General features: G+C 41.4%; 1 protein-coding gene across 1 annotated transcript in view; it reads left to right on the top strand.

Annotated features, from left to right (window-relative positions):
• Nucleotides 1-22,072, top strand: part of col4a6 (collagen, type IV, alpha 6) — a 154,780-nt gene that overhangs the window by 80,560 nt on the left and 52,148 nt on the right. Inside the window, 5 exon segments of the mRNA XM_078276515.1 lie at nucleotides 2,930-3,010; nucleotides 19,833-19,967; nucleotides 21,029-21,073; nucleotides 21,724-21,843; nucleotides 21,983-22,042. Coding sequence (XP_078132641.1) covers nucleotides 2,930-3,010; nucleotides 19,833-19,967; nucleotides 21,029-21,073; nucleotides 21,724-21,843; nucleotides 21,983-22,042 — 441 coding nt within the window.

Genomic DNA, 22,072 nt, shown 5'->3' with positions numbered 1-22,072 from the left:
GACACACGTATGTCTCCGCTCAGCATGTGGTCCATCGAGTGGATAGATGGCGTTTGGCGTTTTGAAGTTTTAAGAGGCTCATATATACGAGCTTACGCCACCCATACGTCAGCTTATAAAAGCTCTCTCTTGTGCTGCTTATGACCTTGTGACGCGTGATGTTTGGTAGATATCTCAGGAATGTCACCCTGAAACTAGAAAAGGTTAATCTGTCATTTGCTTGGAGTTTATTAACCACTGAAGGTGTGTGAGTTTGTTTACTGTGCATACGATTGGGACGTATGAGGATGTAAACCTGCAGAAATAGAAGGAAACCAAAGGTTTTAGTGCAGAGTGAAGATTGCTTTTTTGGAAAATGCCATTTTGTTACCTAGAATAAAAATGCATTTGAAACAAGTTCTTTGGCAAAAAAAAGATCCTAACTTAATGTCCACTTATGTAGCAACATATCTTCATGACAACTGAGAAAACTTCATCCACTAAGAACGACTAATTTGTGGCAACACAGACAAAAGTTGTTGTTGCACCTAGAAGAAACAGGCTATAAATAGTAGATGTGTGATGATAGATGTGTGAGAACAGGCTACTTTACACGTGTGCCAACGACAACACCCTTTAAACCTTTTTTTCTTCATCCTTTTGAGCACTTGTTTCTATCTATTTTTGGAACAAAAAAAACAAAAACAAAAACATGTTTGGCCCATGGTAATACGTCATTTCCTGTGTAAGTTTTCGTGCGTGTTTTCATGACAAACAGTAGTTTGGAGACCAGACAGACTCATCGGGGATTCCTCCCGGTTAAGGATCTTATAGTGTGTGACTCTGTGTCGTCATGACAACAAACAACATGACTTCAAAACTCCTGATTACAAAAGAGCAGCGTTGTGTGGTGTAAACAGTACAGCGATCTGACAACTTTGAAAGTCGTGTAGTGTGAACTTAGCTTGAGGAAGAACTTAAGATGCGGTTGAAAGCTCCAAACTTCTGTTTCCAAGGCCGAGAAGTATGCCAAATATGTTGAGGCCCATTTTAACCATTTAAATTACAGACATAATCACATGCAGTGTCTCAAGAGTTTAAGATATAAATCATGGAAAGTCTGTTTTCCTGTTATGGTCCAATCTTTGCAAGTGCTATTTATGTATAAAGGCCTTTAACTCGAGCTGCTGCTTTCAGTCATTACAGGTGTTCACATTTACAGTTTTCTGAGCGCTTAAAGGGTAACTCAACCCTATTTTCCTATGTGTTTGTGTCTAAGTGACTGATGGGAACAGCAATCTTTGACATTGGTCCAGTATTAAGTGAGATCACTGCAGCGGCGAAACAAGCTACAATGTAAGTTAACACGGCAATTGTCCAGCTTGTATTTACCTTCACAAAAGTGCTCGTTTTGCCGCTGACAGGCTCAGATTAATATTCTAAGTGTCTGACAACATTATGGAAAGGATTTCTAAGGAGGTCGACCTTTCTGTTAAAGAGTAAGATCCTTTTTTTAAGCAAAATTGCGTTCGCTAAACCCACCAGACTCCATGTAAATAAACAGTAATTTTAGCATCGTAAACTACACTTCATTCAAAGTTGACAGAAACAAAATAAAACTGGGAAAAGCCATTTTGGGTCGTCTTTACACTTTTCCAACCATCACAACTTTAGTTTTGACTGAAATAAACACATAGTTTACCGATTTACATGTGAAAATATGTTGGCTCTATACACGCTAAAAGTATTGTGTTTTTAAATGGAGTCTGGTGGGTTTAACCCTAGCGACTTCAGAGTTGTTTCTGGTTAAACAGAAAGGTTTTATGGGTCTATCTCTGAAGGGATCCTTTCCATAATGTTGTCAGACACTTAAAATATTAATCTGAGCCTGTCAGCGGCAAAAACAAGCACTTTTGTGAAGGTAAATACAAGCTGGACAACTGCCCTATTAACTTACATTGTAGCTTGTTTCTCTGCTGCCGACTGCAGCGATCTCGCTTAATACTGGACCAATGTCAAAGACTGTTGTTCCCATCAGTCACTTAGACACAAAAACAGAAAAAAATAGGGTCCAGGTTGAAAAAAGTAGTTATCCTTTAAAGGACTTCTCGTCCATTTCGGGCTTAAAATTTGAGTTTCAGATTTAATTCATGATCTTGGAAACAACCATTTCTTAATTAATGGATCAATTATCTAGCCTTTTATAAGGATCCACATGGCTGCATTAACAACTTCCTCCTTTACCCTCTATCCTCCCACTGTGTGATGCCATTTAACTCATCCACTTTCGCCTTGTGTATTGTTTTTTTTTGATCTTGCCGAAGATAAAGCCTTTATCTTATTTATATAAAAAAAGAGTCCTAAAGGGCATCCCCGGGGCTGATGCTGCTTCTTGTATCAATGGCTTTATTCTTTGTTAAGAGGCTTGACTCTGGTTGTAGTTAAAGATGGTTTGTGTCTCTGTTTCTGATCAAAGAAAGGAGCCGGAGGGAACGGACCGCGGTCACACAAATAAAGGCTAAAACACAAAAGGGAACCTTCACTGTACACTGTTATGTTTGTTACATAATTCTGCCTTTTAAATAATCAGCACTGACTAAAGCTGGAGCCATTTTCCTAAATCCTGTTCAAATCCCTGTAAATCTGCTAACTTCTCACTGACGCAACTATTCCTCACATCGACACATGACTCATGGAGGTGTTACCTAAATCTCTATATATGTGCTCCTCTGCCTCTGTTTTCGGTCCCTTTGTTTCTTTTATTCATGAAGGGCTTTAAACAAAGGCTCAGACAGCTACATTCTGCAATTATGCGGCAAAGTCTCGCTCAAACGAAGGGAAGGTGTGACATTCTAACACCAAAATGCACTTGAACGTCAATTTGCCTCCATATGTTTCCAAAGCATTGTTTTGTAATCTCCGTCTGTTTTTGTTTTTTTAATTCCTGCAGGGTGTGGGGAAGTCTGACGAGCCGTGTGCAGGCCGGGACTGCGGCGCAGGATGCCGGTGCAACCCAGAGAAAGGCAGCAGGGTGAGTCTTGTTTCATCTGTGGGACGCAGTCTAGCAAGGGCGTAGGTGTTGTTTCCACATTTTGGGGGGGGGGCACAATAACCTGGGGGTCTGGGGAACCGCCCCCAGAACATTTTGGCGTTTTCTGCATCAATTTATGGTGCAAAAGTTGTTCATTTTTATTTGGATTATTAAGTATTCTCCTGAATTGTTTAAAACTTTCTGCATAATCAAAACATCACAAATGGAAAGACGACCCAAAAACGTTTTTTCATCGTTTTATTTAGTTTCTGTCAACTTTGAATGTTGAGTGTGATTTACGATGCTAAAATCACTGTTTACTTACATGGAGTCTGGTGGCTTTAGCAAACACAATTTCGCAGATGTTTTTATGTTTAAAAAAAAAAGGATCTTACTCTTTAACAGAAAGGTCGACCTCCTTAGAAATTCTTTCCATAATGTTGTCAGACACTTAGAATATTAATCTGAGCCTGTCAGCGGCAAAACGAGTACTTTTGTGAAGGTAAATACAAGCTGGACTCTATTAACTTACATTGTAGCTTGTTTCTCTGCTGCCGACTGCAGCGATCTCGCTTAATACTGGACCAATGTCAGAGATTGTTGTTCCCATCAGTCACTTAGACACAAAAACAGAGACAAATAGGGTCCAGTTTGAAAAAAAAACAGTATTTAAAGTCTGTGTTTATGCAAATAATGTGGTAAAAAAACAACAGCTGAGAGCTGTGTGTGTGTTCACATGTGTCTAAAACCAGACTAACTGTAAGCTTCACACTGTAGCTCGGTCTCTTTCAGCCGTTATCCAAACAACAATTACTGTCTGACACAGAAGCCTGCACTTACTGCCAGCCCGCTGTTCGCCAGTTTAGGTAAATAACATAGTGAGGACCCAGCTACCTGTAGGTAAATGATATATATAGATATGTATATCCCAGGTAATACTACCTGCCCGCGTGCAGGCCTCCTGCTCGGCCTAAATGACACAGTCACCGATGTATTACTGAGACGTTTACGTGTTTAGGTGCTTATTTGTCTCTTTTCAGTTTTACTTTTGCACTCACAGGTCGGTGAGGCGAGGCGTTGTTCTCGATCATAGCTGTTAACAGCGCTGAAGTAACCCTATTACTTCAAACCTCTAATATTGACTGTTGATTTGTGTCTATCCTACTGTCTACTTTATTCCCTTATAATGCCCATATTTAATACTGGTCTCTAGACTTAAACCTTGCACTATTGGACTTATTTGCACTACCACCATGATACACACTCTCATAGAGCACCTTACCATGCAGACTGAATCACAGGGTCAGTCCCTGCCCTGTCACTGCAAGCGTCTCATGCTTATACATCCCTTGGTACATTCATGTGGATTTTTTTTATTTAGTGTCTTTTCTTTTATTGTCCATATTATTCATGTGGATTTGTTATTTTATCATCCTTTTTATGATGTATGTGTATGTTGTGTGTGATGTCTTTAAGCTACAGGGTCCTTGAATTTCCCCTTGGGATCAATACAGTATCTATCTATCTATCTGTCTATCTGTCTATCTATCTATCTGTCTATCTGTCTGTCTGTCTGTCTGTCTGTCTATCTGTCTATATATCTGTCTGTCTGTCTGTCTATCTGTCTATATATCTGTCTGTCTGTCTGTCTGTCTATCTGTCTATATATCTGTCTGTCTGTCTGTCTGTCTGTCTATCTGTTTGGCATCTGCAGCTTTGCTCCCTTCAATGTCCTTAAGCCGCGCTGCTTCTTAGATACAAGATAAGAAAAATATCAGAAGACGCGTTCATTCAGTGAGCTAAACATCCTCCTGTAGGGATGTAACGATACACTTAACTCACTATTAACGATACTATTCACGATAAGATTTTCTTATCTAAATTATAATTTTGACAATCTTTTAGCTGTATCTTTTTCAGGCAAAGTATTAGATATTAGGCTGCAGGGGCTCCGTGAGTGATATGTCTTTACTAGGGATGTAACGATATACTTCAATCACTTAAATATGATAGGATTCACCATTTTAACCCTTGTGTTGTCTTCCCGTTTTCTGGGTCGAAATTTTTAATTAAAACTTTTTATTCCACGTGTCGGTCGTCTTTTTTCGACACTTGCTTTTCTCGACGTTTTTGTCACCAGTTCTTTTTCAAATTCTATGAAATTAAATAAAACACCCAAATTAAATGAAAGTAGTGAACGGATCACTTATTTTACTTGTGAAGAGCGGTGTATGGAACCATCCACGATGATTTTCTTTTTGACAATTTGATTGAAAGAAAACCCAAATTTCTGATATAGAAATGGGTCAAATTTGCCCCGAGGGCAACATGAGCGTTAAACTGGAATGATTGAACTAGATTTTGCAGCAGAGACACTATGATTGGGTGAGGCTTTTGACTCCAGCTGGACACAGAAAATGTTGGGCTGACCCCGCCGGCAGCTTGACAAAATTAGGAAGTCCTCCCTCTCTGTTTCGCATTGACACAGATGGAGGTCTGGCAAAATTAAATAAAGCCCACACTTCCTGACTCCTTTGCAACTTAAGAATACACAAACACACACACACACACACACACACACACACACACACACACACACACAAGCACACACCATTCTGTCATCCCTAACTCTGCCCTTTGACCCACAGGGGGTTTACCCAACTTAAAGTGGATGTTATTGGACGCAAACACTTAAGTTAAACTGAAGCCCCTTTGGCTTTTAATAATGAAACCCAACTAAAACCAACACACAGCATCTGGATTGTGTCTATGCTGTGTTTGACGTTAGATCCCCCCACTACACAAGATCTATCTTTGTGATACAGTGATTCAAACGAGCTCTTTAAAGGTGCTGTAGGTAGGATTGTGAAGATCCAGGACTTAGCCAAAAAATTTGAACATCAACAACTTCTCAGTCCCTCCCCCCCCCTTTCCGCTAAAGCCCAAAACGATCTCCTAAGCCCCTCCCCCCACAAGGGAGAATGAATGCGTGTGCATGAGCAGTGATTGACATGCAGTTAGACACCCCCCCCTGGCCCTGATTGGTGCATCTGAACAGTTAGCCACCCCCACCCTGGCCATGATTGGTGCATCTGAACAGGGAGCTGTGGATTTTTGCAAATCACACTACAGGCTGTAGGTGGTGCCAGAGGAGCCGGATTAGTTTTTTTTTTAAATGACCTGCTTCATGTAGTTCTACTGGAACATAGGTTTCATAGTTTCAAATATGACAGAAAGTTAGTTTTATAAGGCTTACCTACTGCACCTTTAACACACAGTAGACACAAGGTGTGTTTGTTCCTCCCATTGTTACGCGATGTCGTGTTTCATGATGACACATTTATTGGCCGGTGGAAACGTTTTCCGTTCCTATTTGTATGTCTCGGCATGTCGGTCCTGCTCTCCTCCTCTTCTAGAAGTAACAGTAATGTTCCAGCAGTGTGTGCAATGCCCTCCAGAGTTATTGGTGCCGTTTTACCAACTGTCTGTTGGAGCCAAAACATCTTTACAGGACAAACAGCAGGAATAACAATTGAAATATCCAGTGGTGGAATGTAACTAATTACATTTACTCAAGTACTGTACAAATGTTGAGGTACTTGTACTTTACTTGAGTCTTTTCTTTTCATGCCACTTTCTACTTCTACTCCGCTACATTTCAGAGAGAAATATTGTACCTTTTTACTCCACTACATTCATCTGTTACAGCTTTAGTTACTAGTTACTTTACACATTAAGATGTTTGCACACAAAACACATGTAGTTTATAAAATCAGATGTTTTATTATAAATGAAACTAGTCAACAATATAACAGCCTACAAGTCCAGCTGAGATGATTGATGGTGTAGCAAAATATACGAAGAGATGATTACAGGAGAATTACAGGAGAATAGAGACGTACCGAGATGTAACACCTAAATATGTATTTTAGATGTTTTCTTTTCACTAGTCGGAGAGAAGACATATTAGGGATGTGACGATGCATCGTGAATCTGTTAAAAATCAATATATATGTTTAAAGATTACAACCGGTTGAGATGAAAAATGAACGTCCAATGGCGTAATCTACTTATGATTTCATTTGTTTGACTTCAGAGGTCACTACGTCTTCTTATCTTATTTATTTGAGGAGATGTATTTCTATTTATTGAGGTATTTTGATGAGGGATTTGTTTTAAACATCTAATTATTATTATAATAATTTTTTTTATGTAAGATAAAATACAATTTCAGTTGCACTTTTGATTTGAGGACAGATCTGTTGTTTTGCACAGTTTATATAAATAGAGGAATATTTTTCAGTCATTTGTCTGCAGCTCATTCTGTTAAAATAATCCTGAGAACAATTGTACCGTGAGATTAAACTGTGCTCACAATGTGCGTATTTCTAAATGATGTTAACTTCAGAGCTATAGTGCGTAGTTTCTGTCGCCCCCATGAGGAGTTCTAAGTAATGACAGCAAAACTGTCGGCGCGTCCACATGATACAAGCCTTCTGTCTTAATTAATTAAAAGTCTTAATTAGCTTTGTAGCAACTCATTTGGCAATGGCTTGAATGTAACGGACGTTCATTAATATCAAAAAGTTCCGCACTAAAGCTGTAATGTAAAAATGTGAAGACAGTCGCGCTGACAATGATATGAAACCGAGAAAAGCAGAAAATCCTCACATTTGAGAAGCTGAAAATAGAAAATAATTAGCTTTGCTGATTGATGAATGACTAAACAACAATTCATCAACTCATCAATCAAGTGTTAGAACGGAACAAACACCGTGATTAGCTGAAAAAAAGAAAGAGGTGTTGACACCAAGCCATTAGCAAAATAAGTATGTACGCAGTGGTGGAATGTAACTAAGTACATTTACTCCAGTACTGTCAGTACTCCAGAGGGACAGACAGAAAGAGTCTCTCTCACACGCCCAGACGGCAAAGGAGAGGCAGGAATAAAGGATGAATAGATATGAAAAGAGAGAGAGTGCAGCAGCCGCCCCTGTTAAAGTAGGATGAGGGTAAAGTGATAGTGGTTGTGTGTCTCGGTGGGATGGCAAGATAAGAAAATGAGGGAAACCCTCTGCAGGGGCCTCTCGATGAAAGACTGCGTACTGCTGCTCCTGAATTCCTTTTCTTTAATCCTGAAGCAGGTAGAGAGGGAGAGAGAGAGAGACAGAGAGACAGACAGACAGAGAGAGAGAGACAGAGAGACAAACAGACAGAGAGACAGACAGACAGACAGACAGACAGACAGAGAGAGAGAGAGAGAGAGAGAGAGAGAGAGACAGACACAGACAGACAGACGGAGAGAGAGAGACAGAGAGACACACACACAGACAGACAGAGATAGAGAGACAGAGACACAGACAGACAGAGAGAGAGACAGAGAGACACACACACAGACAGAGATAGAGAGACACACACACAGACAGACAGAGATAGAGAGACACAGACAGAGAGAGAGAGAGAGAGAGAGAGAGAGAGAGAGAGAGACACACACACACACACACACACACACACACACACAGACAGACGAGAGAGACGGGGGCAGAGTTTCTCCAACACAGTTTAGCTCGTCGGCGGAGGGGCTGTGAGTTGAGCTGCCGCTAGTTTCATAGATGTTTCATTTTCGGGATTGTTCAGGTGCGGAAATTCGGCCGGATGTCCCTCATTTTTGTCACCTTCCTCTTTCTTTGTGTTGGCGTTTTAAAGCATTCCTGAGGATGGTTAACTGCTCCTCAGATCTTTGCAGGGTAAATCCAGACAGCTAGCTAGACTATCTGTCCAATCGGAGTTTTCTGTTGCACGACTAAAACAACTTTTGAATGTACACATGTTCCACCAAAACAAGCTCCTGGACTAGCCAGAACCCTCATCTGCAGCGGTGGAGGGAGGGCTGGCAAAGCGAGACTAAGCTGCCGCTCACATTTGCTCAGCTTCTTTCTCTGAAGATCCCGATGTCTGATGACTAAAATCCTTCATCCGGTTAAAATCTGTAGTTAAAAAATCACCAAGATCTAAAAAGTGTGTCGTAAAAATGTGGCTTAAAACTGGATAACAAGTCAATTAATGACAGCTTCTGGCAGTAAACGCTGACACATGCACAGAGGGGATATGATGCTACGACAGGCGACCAAAATGTAACGGAGCGTTACCTTAAATAAACACGCACACACACACACACACACACACACACACACACACACACACACACACACACACACACACACACACACATTTCTGCCTGTCTCTCTGACTCTGTGATCCAGTGCCCCTGACCTTCTGGTCTACCCTGGCTTTGTGTTGGCTGTGACCTTTGACCTTTCCTAGACTAGACTCTGTGTCTGGTGAGGGGATGAGCCAGCTAAGTGTCAGGTGTGTGTGTGTGTGTGTGTGTGTGTGTGTGTGTGTGTGTGTGTGTGTTTTAAGAGAAAGCCTAAACAAAGACCACCACCCTATTTAGACTCCTGCCTCAAAAGGAGGGAGAGCGTGATAAAATGCCAAGTGTGTGTGTGTGTGTGTGTGTGTGTGTGTGTGTGTGTTTGTGTGTGTGTGTTGAACCACTCTCAGCTTCTTACACCCCTTTTTGAATCCTATAACTTTATTTTAACATCAAATACATAAAGGTTGAAGGTAAAAAAATAAATAAATAAAAAACAGAAAAGTACAGCAAAAGAAAAGCAAGTCAATTCTCTGTTTCCTGTTTAGGGTAAAAGTTTGAACTAAAACTAGTATAAAACAGACAATTCATCTTCCTGAAAAGTATCCAGGAAGCTTTTGCTGCACCATCTCAGTTTCCAGTGCGCACTACCGCCCTCACATGGCTGCTTTAGGTACCGCTATGAACCAGAGTTAAAGAGAGAGCATCATCTCGTGCAGCTATTTTCTCAGAAAGTTGATAGTAGGAATGAAACATAATGCAGTTAAAACATATCTCTGCAGCCAGCTGCGGTTTTGTTTATATGTGTTTTTGTTATATTTTGTCAGTTAGTGTATTTTTCATTTAAAATAACATTTATTATTGACTTTGGAAACAGCAGTTTGATCAAACCAGTCTTAACTTAACTCCATCTCCTGAAGAAGACTGTTAGAGGCGATTGAAAGCTACATAAAGAGCTAGTAAGTGGACAAACGTTCAATGATGTCATTCTGGGATTTTAAGCTGGTTGGTGACAGTTTACAATTGATGTTAAAGATGTTTTACAGCTTTCAAAGATGAAATCTTTCATTCTTTGTAATAGTTTAATAATCATTAAAAAAAAAACCATCACAGTTTAAAACACCAAGATGATGTTCTACATGAGGAGTAATAACAAGGTGCAAGACCCCTTTGAGTACATTATATGTAGAAGATAAACATTATAGGATTATTAATACAAAACAAATATTAAATTACTTCAGACATGTTTTGTAAAATGACGATTTGAAGTGCTTTTACTTTGAAGTTTGGCAGAATATTACAGAATATTTTTGTGCTTTGTTTTGGGTATTTAGGTGACGCTCTTCATTCATCTCATCTTAATTGCAGTCCTAGCCGCACAGTTCAAACAAAATGAAAGCATGAGAATATAGAATGAAGTAAATACAGTGGAAAAATGCCAGAGGGAAGGTGTCACGGGTTCTGTCTTCTCAGGAATTAGACACCTTCTGGGTGATATATTGCACACAGACACACACACACACACACACACACACACACACACACACACACACACACACACACACACACACACACAAAGGGCAAACACGTGCAGGAATGTACAGAACTTGTTATTACTGATTTTATAGGCTCTTGTAATTTGATGCGATGATGACAGCACAGTTATTTATGACATACACACACACAAATCCATTTATCATTTATGACATTTCTTTTCAGGGGTCGCCTCGCCTTGTTCTTTAGGATGTGCAATTATGTTTTTTCTGTGTGGTATATTTTGAAGCTCATATGTGCCGGTTCATTTAAATATAAACACAATTAAAAGTGAATACAGGAAGATGTCACTTTTGCTGCTTTTGATCCGGAGCCTGGGGCCTCACCTGCAGGATGGGTTGGGCATCAGATTGTATCAGACAGGAGTTAGTACAGCTGCCTCTGTCTGCTGGATGTTCTGTCACTGGATTCTGATGTGAACAAATGTTTTTGTTTTGTCTTCCACATTCCTGGCTGTCTCTGCTGTCAACAGACATGAGTGTTTGCCTCTAACTGTTGGACCCAGATGGGACTTTATCGGCCAACGTTCGCAGGCTGAGGTCGATCAGCAGATCTTCTCATAGTCGCAGCTCTAAAAACAATTGGCGTTTCTATGCCAACACTTTATTACAACTCACCTGAAACTTGTTTTGAAGCATCACAGAACGGTAACACTCGCAATGATTCCTATTAAAGTCAGGTGGACATCAGTAAACTTGTATTGGCTCTTTACTGTAGGCGATGGGAATTGAGGCAAAGTCACCTGTTTTTGTTTTTTTAATGACTGGCGCGCTGTGAATTATTAATCTTCGCCCTTTTCTTCTGCAAGAGTTTAATGGCTCCCCGACTGGAGAATTAGCCCCACCAGCTTTTTATGCTGCAAACTCCTGATTTTCACATAACAGCAGTGGATGGAAACATGCCGTAATTTGCATTTGTTCAGAATTTGCACCAAATTTGTATCGAAACTCGGCTACAGACTGCACAAAAGTCTGAAAAGTTGTATAACAACAATAACAAGAAGCAGAACATGAAGAAGAACTAATGAAAATGTACCAAAATAAAAGTGCAAAAGATGGAATTTTTTAGGCGATTTGTAGCTTTTTAACTATTGGAATACCAGCCAAGTAATTACTATGAATTAAGGAAAAAATTGCGAGATGACGGTCCTTTCAGGGTTTGTGGCAGTTGAGTTTAGGTGAAAAAAAGTGAGCATCGTGCGGCGACAAAACCACTAGTTAGGTTTAGGGAAAAGATCGTGGTTTGTATGAAAACACTCCCGGGAAACGAACACGTGGTTTCCTGGGTGGAAGTCTTGTTTTCCTCTGGAGGCGAACTCGGCTCCCTGGTTTTAAAGCACTGTGTTTTATAATCCACCCCAGCCACGCGTTCTTATACAGCAGCAGCCAATGTGGTGCATACCGCAATAAATTACAGTGCAGTACTTTTCGTACCTGTATGTACAAATGGTTCGTGAGAACAGCCTGAGATAACTTGAACATGAAGAGAAGCTGATACTATCAGTTGTGATTTAGCTAATACCTAAAAACTATCCAGATGTCTTCACATCAACATGCTGCGTTTTGTTCTAAGGCTATGTTCACACTTTGCGTCTTTCTTAACAAGAAAAAGTTGACTAGGGTGCTTTTGTAGTAAAAAAAACAACAAAAAGCTGGCAGCGTTTTTATTCCAAAAAGCAGCCAGGAGCGTCTTTTGTTGCTATAACAACAGCTACTGCTAGAGTATCCTAGCTAGAGCGCTATGTGGAGCGGTGCTAACGTTGCATAAAACTAAGTGGTGGAGCGAACTAGAGAAAGAACAGAGAGAGAGTGCTCAGGACTTTTTTGAAAACATGGTTTACTCCACAGGATTATAATGTAAAACAAACGCTGGCAGTTTAATAAAAAAAGACCCCAAGTGTGAACATAGCCGTAATGATATAAAGTGATGCATCCACTACTCAGTTTTTTGCTCTTTTTGCTCCATATGGGAAGCTTCTTCCATCACTCTCTCTCTCTCTTAACTCCCCCTGCTGTTCTCCCTTTTTAACTAATGAAGTGTCTGGTTTGGAAATAAACTGTAAAAGTACCATTTGTATCCATCATTTCACTTTAGTTTATTACTCCCAGCTGCAGTCTAGTGGAGATGTTGCAGCGTCACCGAGAAACAAATGAGATTCTCACAACTCAAATGAAAAATTAAAACATTCATTTTCTTTATTTTATCTTCATTTACCTTAGTGTAATCCTACCCCAGAGAGCCAAACGGCTCGTAATTGAGAGTAGTAATTGATTTTGAAGCCGTTACGAACATCTTTATCCGCATTACCTCAACAGTCACAGCTGTACGTTTATTTTTTAAAGGTTTAAACGAGCCATACGTGCCAATTACATCTGCTGTTTGCACTCAGAGGTTGTTGTCACCTCGGGGAACATTTTTTTTGTTCCAGCCCCAAGTACACCAATTAGTTCAAGTTTTTAAGACTTGGGAGTAAAAATCCTGTGTTTTATATTTATGGCTTTCCTCACAGCTCGTTGTTTTTCAAGGGACATTTTGCTTTATTGTTGGAGGAAACAAAAACCTTTGGTTCACTTGTTAAGGCACATCATGTCTTGCATTAAAACAGCAAAAAGACAAATTGAAAAGACAACAAAACAAGAGTGTCATAGCAGTCATTTTTGCACTTGAGTTTCCTCATTGTTGCTCATTTCTTGTCCCGACAGCTAAGAGCAACTTTATGACATCATCGCGTGGGACAGCGGGGGCCTGCTGACCGCTAATGGGGTTTTTATTGGAGGGGAAAGCACCTGGATGAAAGGAGAGAACAGGTTGTTTGTTTAATGGCGTCCATCACTACAAACTCCATCACTATGAGTCAGGGGTGCAGAGGAGCGGTGGGAATCAGTCTGAGGGAGTCTGAAGAGAAAACCCAGCGAGTGGTTGTCTCTGTTTTTAATGAGAGTTCGACAAGAAATGGGTTCAAATATGTGTTGCCTATGCAACAACTGACATACCTCAACAGTCCAGTAAAAGCGATTTAATCCTGCATCTGCATCTAGAGATTACTTACATAATCTATTAATCTGCCGATTACACCTTTTTTATATTGAATGTTCGAAAATAGCGTGACACCAAGACTCCCAGCCACGAGCTGAGGTCTTCAAGTTGCTTGTTTGTTCCAACTAACTGTCCAACCGTGTTTTCATTTACTCATTTGATTACTCATCGCTGTCATCCGTCTTCCCGGGTTTTCCCGTAAAGTGTCTTTGTCTCCGGACGGCATTAAACGCGGCCAATGCTAGTTGACATAGAAAAACAATTAAACTAAAATTCCTGGAGACAATAGCTGTATCTCATGCCCCTTATTTAATAGCTCCTCGACTCCTCGGTCCTCGGCTGAACCGGAAGTTGTTCTGTCCCTTCTCCATGAAGGCCGTCTCAAAGCTCTTATTCCTGCCCCGAGGACCAAGGAGGGATCACCGAGGAGATATAGGCCAGGATACACGAGAGCAGCCTTCCCCAGAAGCCGTGCAGTTGAAGGAGTTGCTAACTCCGCCCAAACAGCTGATGAATTCATGTGACGCTTCAGAGGAAAGGACGTCTCATTTCTCTAAAACACATTAGCTCGTTGCCACTCTCCTCCAATGATTTTCTCGCGTCTTTCCCGTGCCTCCTCGGTGGGAGGGACTAAGACGCGAGGAAGGGAGGCAAGTGGAGGAGTCAGGGGCTATGGGACGTACCCATTCTCTCTCCACTCATAGACGGGTTAGATGTCTAAGGCAATTTGTGTTGTTTCCGGTTAGCGACCTCTGCTTCTTTTACTCTGTTTGCTGGCGGATTACAGCCATGCGTGGCCTCCGGCGCCAGCTTCTGACCAAACTACGCTGCAGCCGAGTTTATTCGCTTCGAACCAGTTGATGGAAATGCACCTAGGCTGCATTTCCCTTTGGCAACATTTTAAAAGTTCGCTTAAAATTCGCTTGACATTTCCGTGAATGATTGTCATTTTTGCTTGGAAATGAACGCAAATAATCAATCATCAATCACTGCAGTAACTCCACACTATAGGTCACAACCGGCGTGTTTTACACTTTAGTTTGAATGCTAAGTACTCAGCTCTTCCGTTCAAAAGTGAAAACCCTCCTGTTTGTCTAGGGAATTCATTTCTCATGAGCTTCCAAAAAGTGTTTTAGAGCAGCAAAACGTCTATGAAGTCAATTCACATCAATCAATAGTGTTGGTTTCAAAGTTTTTAATTGGATTCTCCTGATTTTTTTTTTTTTTTAACTTAACAACACATAACAGGTTTTTATGGCTTATTTACTGAAACGATGACAGACAGTAACAAACTTGATGCTTTATATAAGTCTGCATGGTTGATTGAGGTTGGAAGCAAGTGCTCTAGGAAATGGAGGGAAACTGTGGCAGATGAGAGGCTCAAAAGGTAAGATTTAAGTCCAGGAAAGATAGAAAAACATGGGTATAAGGAGACAAATTTTAATCTGAGAGACAGGAAGTAAATCGAGCTTAACAAAATAAAACATCTAAAAGGGCACTCCCAAGTTTTGAAAAGTTCTTCCTCGGCCCATGCTACACCCTTCCACCAAGTTTTATGGAAATCGGACCAGTAGTTTTTCTGTAATTCTGCTGACAGACAGAACCAAAAACATAACCTCCTTGGCGGAAGAATAACGTTCATAAATATGGACCCATGCTCAAATTCAGCTGTTTCTTCATGTAGTAAATGAAGTGAAAATCAGAAAAGGATTTGCCATAATCTCACTGAATCTTGCAGAATGACAACTCTGTCCAATAAAAGAGCTATTTTTAGTGACTTTTATCTACAACCTGAACTTAAACAGCCACGAAGTTAAAGATTAAACAAAATACAATGCAGGCGTGATCGCATCTTTAGCAACCGACTGCTCCCAGTTTGTTATCTCTGTAGGCCTGCTCTCCATGTATCTGAGAAATTCCATGTTAAATGTCAGCACGCTGAGATAATGCAGATTTCTCTTTCTGTCCAACCCGTCTTTGGTTGCTGTACAATCACTCATCATGGGCAGGACAAACATGTCTGAGATGAACGAAGGTGTTTGGGTTTGAGGTCTAATCGCTGATGGGGATAGGAGGAAAAAAAGACAACACAACCTAAACATTCCCATCTAGAGATGATTTCCCTCTGTGTGTGTGTGTGTGTGTGTGTGTGTGTGTGTGTGTGTGTGTGTGTGTGTGCGTGCACGTGCGTGTGTATGAGTGTGTGAGCTGACTTTGTAGTTAGTGTTTTCAGTTGTTTCATCTTTAACAGCATTAAAAGTGAAGTCCCGTCCTCCGAGCACATCTTTGTAGCCGTCGCTCTGCTTTTTGTCGAGGGCGTTTGAGGTTCTGCCGAGTCATGTGGCTCGATCTGTAATTAGGTTATCAGACTTACCCCGCTGATTAAACTTGCACCCAAAGACCCAACATTTGCCAGCCCCCCTTTCCACATTGCTCCCATCACCGTCCCCGAGTGAGCATGCAGTGTGACAGCTAAAATCTTCCCCCTGGCGCACTCGCTGCTCAAAACAATGCGTCCCGATAAATCCTCCAAGGGCCCGAGGGTGTGTGTTCGTGTTTGTATGCGCGTGCGTTGGTGGACAACACACACGCACACACACACACACACACACACACACACACACACACGCACGCACACACACACACACACACACACTGGTTTTCACACGCATGGCGGATAGAATCTGTCTGTCCAAGCACTCTCCTCTATCAGGAAGTGAGGTCGGCCCGATGGGAGCAGTAAGTCCAGAGAGCTTAGCGGCCCCGAATAGGCTCCATTGTGCCCTTTGTGCTGGAGGGGATTTGAGCCTACAAACTGACCAGTCTGCTGGAAGGTGATGAGGATGGAAGGTCTGGAAGAGCCGGGCGGAGACCCGCCGGGCTGGCATATAAACAGATGGGGATGCCAACTGGCAAGGGTGCGAGACGGTGTCGGGAGACATTGGCAGAGAGAGAGACTGATCTCTGATAAAATGTGTCTCCATGTGTAAAAAATAAAAATAAAGCAAAGCACTTTATTTGTATAATGCGTGCAAACCAGATGTAAAGAAGTTGAGCCATTACCATATTCTAGGGTTAACCAACTTAATAAACTCCACACAGTCTTGAGCGAACTCATCGAGTCAGCAGGCCCGTCTCCAGATGTCACAAGATTTTTTGAAGTGTGGTTGTCTGAGCTACTTCTCCATAGTGTGTTAGCTTCAGTAGATGGCGGTCGGCACGCCCCCATTTTGGAGAAGCAAGCAGGAGTACCGACACGGAAGCTAAGCTAATGTCCTGCCTAGGGTTGGATCCGAATATTCAATTATTCAGAATATAAGTAACATAGTCAATGCAGGACTGTTACTTGTAACAGAGCATTTTTACAGTGTGGTATTAGTACTTTTTACTTAAGTATAGGATCTGAATACCTTTTCCACCATTGCCGTCTTTTTACCTTAACTCACACTTCACCTCTGACCTTTTACGTAACACCAGACTGTCAGCCGAGTCTTTGAAAAGTGAACCCTGTGATAATTATACAAAATGACCCCCAAAACCCTCCAAAGTACATCTTTTTCTTGAGGTGTTGCTTAAACACAGAGAGGTTGCAGGCTGCAGGAGGAGCAGGCTAGCAGTTTAATGTGCGTGCAGCTGGCGCGCTGACAGGTTAGAGGCCGACAGAAGGAAGTGGGAGGCGTAATGACGGAGCGACAGATGACAAGTCCCGCAAAGAAACTAGATAAACGATGCCCTATATAGGTGATGCGGTTGACAAGAAAGAGTGATGGGAGGATGAGATGGAAGGAAGGCGAGGCGTGAGAGAAAGTGGCTCCCTGGTGGGACCCCTGCATATTTACCCCGGGTGAAACCAGGTGTGAGTGCGAGCCAGACAGCTCCGGCAGGCTGCCTTTACCTGACGCAGCCCTGTCATTACTTGCCTGGCCCCGAGGCCACCTGAACTCAACTACACACACACACACAGTGCGTGCGTGCGTGCGTGCGTGCGTGCGTGCGTGTGTGTGTATGAATTGTTAAGTCTGCAGTGTGTGAATGTAATTGTGTGTGCATATGTTTTTTTTAATCCTTTATACTGTACCATGTGTTTGAAGTGCGAAGCTAAATTAGGTTACGGGCAAAGTTAAGGAATATGCAATCACACACACACACACACACACACACACACACACACACACACACACACACACACACACACACACACACACATGCATCTCAGCTTTATAAATGTTTCTATAAATGTCTCATAAATGTTAAATATACTTCTGCAGCACTGGTTTACTTCCCCCAGTTAACGTTATTGTGTCACGTCTTTGTGAATGAATTGATGAGCACATTCATTTGCGGTGCGGTAATGAAACAAAACTGCACATATTCCAATTTTTTATATGATATATACATATATACTGTATAAGACCTTTTCAACAGCCTGGCCAGTTGATGTCATTCACATACACTGCAACAGGAAATCAACTTGAGCCATTATGAATGTTTATGTTCACAACTGTGAAATGGTCTATTCACTAAACCCAAAGTAAAGGAAATTCCCTGTTTGCATGTTAATGAAAGTTTTTTTTTTATCTAAATGAAATCCTCTGACTTTCCTTTGACCCAAACCCAGACATCTGTCCCTCTCTCCTCCCTTCATCTGTCTCCCCTCTCTCCCCTGTTATTCCTTTGGCCTGTTAATTCACCCACCTGCTAATGTGGTTTCTTTTTTTTCCCCCCAAAAGCCCTCATGTGGTTAAAATTGATAATGCAGTCTGTCAACTGCAGCACAAGCACAAGATAAATTGGGTTTTAAGCCAAATATTAATCCACAGTAACAGTTTTTCTTCCAGACCACCATCTGAGAGCACATGCCGCTGCATGCCCACATAAAGCACTTGACCATCCCTCTCAGATTTAGGATTGTGAGGCAAAGCTGTGCTTTCCGCCCTGACTTGTTCTCGTCTCATGTAAACTCACCCGTCAAATCCACAACACAGAGGCAAAATGGCTTCCCCAGCAAGTTTGTTGTCCCTCTTTGGGTGGATGATGGTGTTTAATTGAGGATGTTTATGTTGTTGAGATACTGTGTTCACTCAGACATCAGACAAATATGATAATAGCAAACAAGAGGCTCATTCAGGTCATAGATCGTTTACTTATCACCAGACCCAAACGGAATCTGTGGATTTTTTCACAGTTTTCAGCGATGATTCAGAATTTATTTTGCATGCATATTTATGAACATTGATTGCCTGAATTAGTAAAAATAACTACTTTTCATCTGCAGTCCCTAGGCAGGTGACATAAGACTAACATAGAGACAGCCAGCAGTCATACAGCACTCATTCACTATGAATGAAAAGGTACACATAATGGTGACAAATATATTGACAAAACAAAACAAACATACATGATGACAAAGACATTATTCATCCACCATCCACTATACTGCATTCAATTTAACAGTGAAAGTGTACGGGTGATGAAATGTGTGACAGTTAATAGCAGAATGAAATTATGCGAAATTTAGCGTACTGTTTTTCTGCTTGGGGTGGAGATGTGTTAACATTCTGAGCTTTATATTCATTTGTGGAAAATCGGCAGAAATTCTGCGGAAAATTCTGTGTCCGCAGATTCCGTGAGGCCCTGCTTCTCACATCTTCACCATTGGGAGGCTTTAAATCACTTCTTTGAAACATACTTATGACCTTATCAAGACATAATAAAAACGTACTACTTACTACTACTAAACTAATACATGAATACTAACATACTAGTAATGCTAATGCTAATTTTCTTTATGCGAATCAAGGCTTGAAGAAGAGAGGTTGTTTCATGTCATACAAAGACAGATTTTAGATGTTTTGACTATATAAATAAAAGACGACTTTCTTTGGACACTTGATTTAATCCCATTTTTTCTGAACATACTGTTTGATGAGTCCTAACTGCACTTCATATAGATATATACATATATAGATGGAAAAAAGGAGCCTCACAGACACCTGCTGTTTGAAGGTTCAGTATTCGTGAGCTTTCTGTTCTTACTTCCTGGCTTTAAAAGTGACCGTCTCTCTTTTTTTCCTTTAGGGTCGTCCAGGGGCTCTCGGTGAAGTCGGTCAGAGCGGACCAGAGGGGCCACGTGGGGGCCTGGGGCCTTCAGGGCCTAAAGGAGAGAAGGGCCATGTTGGCCTGAAAGGACCATCTGGCCCCAAAGGAGACAAGGTGGGTGTAATAGATCTTAACAGTAATGATTTAAGTAAGCCTGTGAAGTCACACAATCCTACGCCATGTGTTTGGTGCAGGTGTAGCTAATTCAAACGTCCATTCCGCGCATCTGCTCCGCGAACGGTCCGCATACGTTACGCGTGCAGTGTAGCCAAAGCGTTAGTCAAAATGGGTTTTCTCAGAAGGGTGTCTGGCGTCCGTCTCCCTTAGAGATTGGGTGAGAAGCTCAGTCGTCCATGTCGCTGCTCCTTTGCGGTGAAAGATACGTCTGGCAGGGGGCCTCGGGGAAGACCCAGGACTGGGCTCTGGGAGTTTATAGCTCCACCCAGTCCTGGGAACGCCTCGGGGATGTGGCTCGGGAAAGGGAAGTTTGGGGTCCCCTGCTGGAGCTGCGTGCCTTGACTCCGAATAAGCAGATGAAGATTCAATTCAATTTTATTTTATTTATAGTGTCAAATCACAACAGGAGTTATCTCAGGACACTTTACAGATAGAGTAGGTCTAGACCACACTCTATAATTTACAAAGACCCAACAATTTAACCCCCAAGACCATGCATTTGGTGGAACAGTGGCGAGGAAAAACTTCCTTTTTACAGGCAGAAACTTCGGACAGACCCTGGCTCTTGGTGGGCGGCTTCTGCCGCTGCCGGTTGGGATACAGAGACACTAATACAGATGTGCAGAAATATAATTCATAATAATTATAGCAGTTGGTATGATAATCAGTATCAATTATACCTCCAATAAAGATAATAGAACTATGACTAGAAATAACAGTAGTAGCAGTGCAGGGCGTAGAGCAGGACCACGGCAGCAGCTACAACCACGATCCGGGTGCCACCACAATCCAAGGAAAACTGCGAGGCGAGGAAAACATAAGGACTCCTGGGGAATACGCTCCACGGAGCTAAGTATAGATGGATGGATGGATGTATTTCATGACCAAAGCTAAATGTACAACACATCCAAACAATATCAATCAGAACCTTCTGCAACAGTAACATGTTTTCACCACCAGGTATTTCTGTTTAAAATAATGATTATTTACTCATACAGGGACCTATGGGAGTGCCAGGGTTCCAAGGAAATGACGGAGTACCTGTAAGTAAACCAGAAACACAAATACACACAATATGCATTCATACACTTAGACATATCCTTGATCATCCTGTAGTTATTGTCATAGTTTTTATATGTTCATATCCTATCTGAAGCAGTGTAAAGTTACAAACAACCAATAGGCAGATATTATTTATTTGAGAAGTGATTACATTCAATTGAATGCATTGCATGAGGACATTTACGGGTGTTCTCCACAGAAAGTAAACCCTAACCACCTTTATATGTGATGTTTAGACTGAACAATGGAATTGTAACGGGTACAAAATCATTACAAGTAGCATCACACTGTTTTAAAATAATTTTATGTTCAGCTTTGTTCCCATTTTACAGTATGAGACACACATTTGACGGAAAGTGTTTTTGGATTAGAATTGCAGACTCCACATTCAACATTAAGTTGAATATGTAAAATACAAGATCTATACATATATAAATGTAGACCTTCTTTTTGGTTTCAAGTTGAATATTTAAGGTTCATCCCATTGAATAAATGAAATTTGGTCATTTTCAGCTTCAGTTGTTTTGTATCTTAAGACAACATAAGTTCACGTTATAATAAAAAAAAAGAATGGCGCCATCAGTGATTGTTCCTTAGCAGTAACCCTTCCTCTCTGTCTGTCTGTCTGTAGGGTCACCCGGGTCAGGGTGGGAGCAGAGGACCACCAGGACTGGACGGATGTAACGGGACCAGAGGAGAACCTGGAGATCCCGGCTTCGGGACTGGAGAACCTGGATTCCCTGGAATTTCTGTGAGGACAAACTTCCATTCCCCTTTCAATTCCTCTATAGCTTTTGCGGATGTTTGAAAGCAATTATTTAGAGAAAATACAGTTGATTATCACTGCTTGTGACGTAGATTAATACTGATGGCGTTCTTTGCTCCAACAGGGGCCTAGCGGGCCAAAGGGTCAAAAAGGAGAGACTCGATTCATCTCAAACGGCATCACGGTAAGGTCTCGCACTTTCCTCTTCTTCTTC

This window comes from Sander vitreus, chromosome 19, assembly GCF_031162955.1.
Source record: "Sander vitreus isolate 19-12246 chromosome 19, sanVit1, whole genome shotgun sequence".
Lineage (NCBI taxonomy): Eukaryota > Metazoa > Chordata > Actinopteri > Perciformes > Percidae > Sander > Sander vitreus.
This window is presented reverse-complemented; position numbering and strand designations above follow the sequence as displayed.